This window comes from Pteropus vampyrus, unplaced genomic scaffold (genome assembly GCF_000151845.1).
Source record: "Pteropus vampyrus isolate Shadow unplaced genomic scaffold, Pvam_2.0 Scaffold10, whole genome shotgun sequence".
Lineage (NCBI taxonomy): Eukaryota > Metazoa > Chordata > Mammalia > Chiroptera > Pteropodidae > Pteropus > Pteropus vampyrus.
The window spans coordinates 388992-394991 of record NW_011888791.1 but is presented as its reverse complement, the minus strand read 5'-3'; the positions used below and the strand labels follow the sequence as shown (position 1 = coordinate 394991).

Below are 6000 nucleotides of genomic sequence, written 5' to 3'. Positions count from 1 at the left end.
AGACTGTTTTACTATGAAACCATACTGTTTATATATCTCTTATAAGTTAGGAAAATTATAACTCCAAAATAAATTATTGAATGGGCATGTTAGTTTGAGCCATCTCAGTTTGAGACAGAAAGTTGTTTATCTTCATGCTAAGGAGTAAGTCCTTCTGAGTAAGACAATTACTTCTTCCCCAAGGACAGTATTGTGTATTTCTGAATGTAGAAGAACTTTCCATATTTAAATCTAAGATCAAAATCTAATCCTTGAACCCAGCTACAAATTTTTATTATCTACCTTATTGCTCCCTTTTATTAGCTTAATAAAAAAACAGTTGGTTATGATTATTAAAAATTTAATTTTTAAAAATCTCAGTTCTTTTGTTTGCTTTCTTCTCACTGCACATTATCTTCATATTCTGTAGCAGCTCTTTTATGATGGATTTTTTTGTCCCGTTTTCAGTGTAATTTGAACCTCATGAATCCTGAGCTCCCGGGAAAGTGAGTCAAAAGCAGAACCCTGAAGCTTAAGCCAGGATCTAATTTTTAAATAAATCACCAGGCACCTAAACACCTCATATTCATCAAGAAGTTTTTTTGGTATTCTGGGTTTGGTGACTAGGTGGATTGTCAAGTGACTAGGTTAGTTATCAAGTTATTTTTGTAACCATATTCTCCTATGCTGTTTTTCTTTAAATCAGCGTATTTGTAACAGGCATGAGCATTTTCAATTTTTCATAAAAGTAAAATGCTATGTTTTTTTTTAAAGCATTTATGATCATCTCTGGCATGTTTTTAAAACAGATTACATAGCTATATGCCAGTGATCCCTATGATACCCTCAAACTGGTAGGTAAAGTCAAAACTGAGAGGTGTCTGAAGCACTAAAGAAACTAGCTCCATGATAGAATCAGCAGCAAGGGAAATAGACTTGGTAAGGGTGAGTACACAGATAGTTTTTCTACCATCTTTGGATGTCAGATTGTCTAAATCTAATCTCTGCATCTGTTATTTAGAGGAGCCATCAGTCGAGCTAAACTGAATTCACCAGATGGATAAGTCTTAGAGGAGATTCAGAGAGGTGGATTTTCAAAGATAGGGAGATCAATTATTAAAATCTAGCAATATATAAATGACAGGTGATTACTAAATCCCAAAACATTAGAATGAAAAATGCTCTTTCTGAATCTTGAACACGATTAGTATAAATCACAAGTAAGATGTTCTATATCATTGGACAGGTAATAAATTGGTGGACCTCACTACCCCCAAGAAATGATACTGGCATGAAATATTGTTAATTAATTTTAATAAAGTTTCATTCTTTAATTCATTCACTGAATAAAACTCATTGAAGCATCTTCTAGTGTCAAACACTGTAATAGGTTCTATATATACAGAAGTGAGCAAAACAGACATAACCCCTGCCTGCATGGGGCTTATTAGTCTAGTGAAAAAATAAACAATAAGCACATAATTTCTACAGGCAGACACACACACACACACACACACATACAGAGTGATAAATGCTATAAAAGAAAAAGAGTGCTCTGGGAAAGTGTAACAGGGTGCCCCAGTTGAGTTTAGGGGTAAAACGAACAATGATTAGAGGCTAATTAAGCAAAAAATCAAGGTTGTGGAGGAAGAGGCAGAGAGAAGAGATATATAGAGGCTAAGACAAAATAATTTTGACAAACCAATGAAGAAGAGCTGTAAAATGGCTCAACTGAGAGGTGTTGTCAGGAAGGAAGGCCACAGTCTTTCTCCGCATAGCCACAGAGTCTTAATCTGAATGGCTGCTGGGACTGACTCAGTAGCAAATATTTGCTAAACATTGTGATAGTTGCTGGGGACTCAAACCTGCCATGCCCTGCCTAGAGATTCCTTCTAATTCTAATCAGGGAGGAAGAAATGTAACTATCATACAGTGTGATAGACACAACAAAATCCTGAGAGAGCATAGGATTCTTTGCCTTGTGAGGAATGGTTGAGATAAAGCTGGGTTTTAAAAGTTGAGTGAAAAAGGAAGGCCATTTCAGGAATCAAGGCGTGAGGAGCATGACATGTTTGCAGAACTGTGGGGAGTTTGCTATGGCTTTAATGTAAGGTTTGTACAAGAGCTGAAGGAAATAGTCACTAGAGAAAGGCAGAAGCCAAATGTTAGAGATTTATATTCACTGAGGAATTTGGACTTTATCCTGCAGGTGTTTCTTGTGATGGGGTGGGGGTGGGACAGGTGTGGAAGAGGCGATGACGGGAATCCTGTGTTGAAAGGCAGTGACTTATTCAGATTTTTGTTTTACAAAGACTATTATGGCAGTAGCATAGATAGATTGAGAAACTGGGCCTGGAGAAGGGGCCCTAATTGGGAAGATATCGCAGTAATTCTGGGGAGAACTGCTGGCAGCCTGACGTAGCAGTGACATTGTAAATGGGGAGAAGGGTCAGATGAAAAAGCTGGGGAAAGAATCTCTAAAGACTTGAGGACTGATTGGTGTGACAGGAGGAGTGAAGAAAGACAGAGTCAAGCATGGTACCAGGTTGACGCCCTTGGTAACTGACTGGTGTGTGAAGCCATTCACTGAGGCAGCAAGTGTGAAGAAAACTGTCGAGTTCCAGTTGGGCAAGTTTACATGGAGAGGTCTGTGGAATAGCCAAGCCGAGAAGTCCCATAGGACCCAAATTGGACTAGAGCTAGGAAGAAACAAGATCAGGCGTGGGCTAAGAGCTGATCGTTTCTTTTCCTTTTTAATAAATTTTTATAGTTTTAGAATTACAGATAAGTTGCAAAGATAGTACAGGGTTCACATAGAAATAGCATTTCTTTGGGTCTTGCTTCCACCTCTTCCTTGGGTTTATGCCATATTGCAATGAGTATCCTTATTTGTACAAATATTTCTGTACATGTGCATAAAAGGCTTGTGTGGTTCAAAAAATCAAAGCAATATAAAAATGCATACAGTAAAAATTTTTACTCCTGCCCCTACCCCTGCCCCTGTGCCATTCAGTCTCACTCCCTACAGGTAGCTATTTTTATTAGTCTCCTGTGTACTCATTCTTCTGTTTTTTAAATGTAAATGCAAGCAAGCAAATAATAAGGGTATATATAGTCAGGCACTGCTTAGCTACCAGGATATATTCTGAGAAATGCATTGTTAGGCAATTTCGTCATTGCACGAACATCATAGAGTGCACTAACACAACCTAGATTGTAGAGCCTACTACAGTAACTGCGTGTGCTATACTTTTATGCAACTGGCAGTGCAGTAGGTTTGTTTACGCCAGGATCACCACAAACATGGAAGGAAAGGATTGCTCTAGAATGTTACCATGGCTACGATGTCAATAGGCAATAGGAATTTTTCAGCTCCATTATAATCTTGTGGGACCACCATGTATATGCAGTCCATTATTGACCAAAATGTTGTTATGCAGCACACAACTATATACATTGTATGTCCCCTACCTTTCTTATACAAAAGATAATGTATTATGGACATTGTTCTGTAGGTTGCTTTTTTGCTAGACAGTATGTACTGTAGAGATCAATACATATAGAACTGTACCATCTGAGAAGGTAGCTAAGGACCATATGTGGCTACTGAGCATTTGAAATATGGCCAGTGCAACTAAAAGACAGAGTTTAAATTTAATTTAAATTTTGATTTTAAAATGGAAGCAGTATAAAATATTTTCCCATAAAACTCAACTTTATTGTTATGCTAGAACTGTATTTTATTTTTACCATGGAAAATACAGCATCTAAATTGAGATATGGTGTAAGTTTAAAATACACTTGATTTCAAAGACTTTGTTTACATTATTTTTGTGCTGTCATATTAATAATGTTTTACATTGTTTACATTTTAAATAGAATATTTGATTTAAGTTAAATAAAATATTAAATTTTACCAAATCCTTTTTCTTTTAAAAATATGACTACTAGAAAATTTTAAAGTAAAATTACATAAGTGGCTCAAATTATATTTCTACTGAAGAGTGCTGATATAGTGTCTCCATTATTTTTTACAGTTTTATAGTATTCCACTGTATAGAGTACCATACTTTATTTAACCAGTCCACCATTGATGCATACTTAGATTGTTTCCAATCTTTTATCATTAAAAATGCAGAAGTGCTTAACCTTGTCCATGCGTCACTTTATACATGTGCAGGTTGATCTGAGATTCCCAGTATTGGGATTGCTAGATTAAAGAGTAAATGCATTTGTAATTTTGATATTGCCAGTTGCCCTCCATAAGAGATGTACCAATTTGTACTCCCACCAGCAATGCGTTTGAGTGCTAGTTTCTCCATATACTGTCATTTAAAACTACAGTATCTGCATGTTTTGGGATATAATAATGAACACATTTCTTTTTGCTAATTCCAAGAAAGTTTTAAAAAGAAATCATAAATGGTTTACCTAACTTCTTTTTCTGTTAAAAAAAGAAAGAAAACCAACCATTAATAATAAAACTCTTAGAATCAACATTTTAGAATTGACTCTTTTTTCTAATGAAAATGTTAAGGAATTAACCTACATGTTTTTCCTGGGCTGTGAATTTCTGCAGAAGTTTCATCATTTTAGGATTTGAGAATAGAGATTTTGTGATGATTCCAGTGGATAAGAGATAACATTTTGTTGTTGTTTTCCAAGACTTAGAGATTTCTCAAATGCCTACAGCAGCCTTCCCTGGTTGGGTGGACTGACATTACAAGGTAGAAAGGCAATATGCATGCAGGTTTTACGTACTGTCAGTTTATCAGTTCCCTGTATTTGTTTCATTAAATGCTAAACACTTTCTAACTTAATGGGCTGCTTAACTGAGGAAATCCACTGAAAACATAATTGGAGCTTATGAGCTGCCATAATCATTAGATAGTTAATTCTATTTATTAATAAGCTGCAGAAAAAGATCATCTTTCCACTTTTAGGATCCAACTGTTATCCCTCTTATGAGACTTGTGTGCTTTCTACTGCTCTCTTTGCCTTTTTTGTTTTTGGTTTGTTTGTTTTTTTCAGATTGAAATGAAGAACTAAACATTGAACCTCCAAAAACAAATTGTTTCAATTTTTCTATTCATAGGAATCTGAAAATAAGGTTCTCATGAAGAGAAATCTCACTATGTAGTTAGGGATGTGTCCAGTAAGTTAATGTTAGTATAACAAATCCTTGGATTTCAGGAATATAATGTCATATTTTGGCAAATCTTAGAGGCATAGAAGAGTATTTTATAGCAAATATGACTGTGGACATTTACCATCTTTAATAGTTTATTGTTTTTCAATATGAAATGATTAAGAAAATGAATAAAAGGTGAAACAGTGTTAACGTGCAGGAAGAGCACTAGGACATAGAGATTTATTGGAAGGGTCATCTTTAGCAGTTGGTGATATTGAGTCATTTCTCCTGTGTTTAAGTCATAGAATAAATAATCATACAACTTTCTAATAGGAAGCAGCTGCACTACAGCTATTCTTCATGTCCTGTTTTTTTTTTTCTTTTGCTAATTTTGCTTAATTATTTTGTTTCAGGAAGGGTTTTCACTCATTGGTAGCAAGAACTGGTTGAAGATTGTAAGACGCATGGATTGTCTGTTGTTTGGAACAACGATAAAGGCAAGATACTTGTGTGGCCAGCTGTTTTTAAGTGCACCCTACTCATCTTTTATGTGCATATGGGAGGTGGGGGTGGGAGCTTCTCTTTGCAGATGAAATGGTACTGAGAATAACACACATGTTTAAGAAAGGTTTGCATGGTGAACAACATGAAACAAGGACTCTAGAGGCAGAAGCTTAGTTTGTAAGAGGACATTCCTGAAAAGCCAGGGCTGGGCTTGGTCTGTCAGTACCTGTCTGAGGGAGCTGTGTAGCCATTCTCCATTGCCCGGGTGCAAATCCAGTGAAGATGGAGCAAATCATTGTATGTCTTGCTACTGAGGTGTTAAAAAGTTGTGTACTTTGAAGTGCTTCACTGAATGTCTTTTCATTTTTCCTCTCTTTAATATTAAA

At 35.9% G+C, this 6000-nt stretch overlaps 1 protein-coding gene across 1 annotated transcript in view; it reads left to right on the top strand.

Moving 5' to 3' along the window:
• Positions 1 to 6000, top strand: part of REC114 (REC114 meiotic recombination protein) — a 112828-nt gene that overhangs the window by 89782 nt on the left and 17046 nt on the right. Inside the window, 1 exon segment of the mRNA XM_011375483.2 lies at positions 5524 to 5607. Coding sequence (XP_011373785.1) covers positions 5524 to 5607 — 84 coding nt within the window.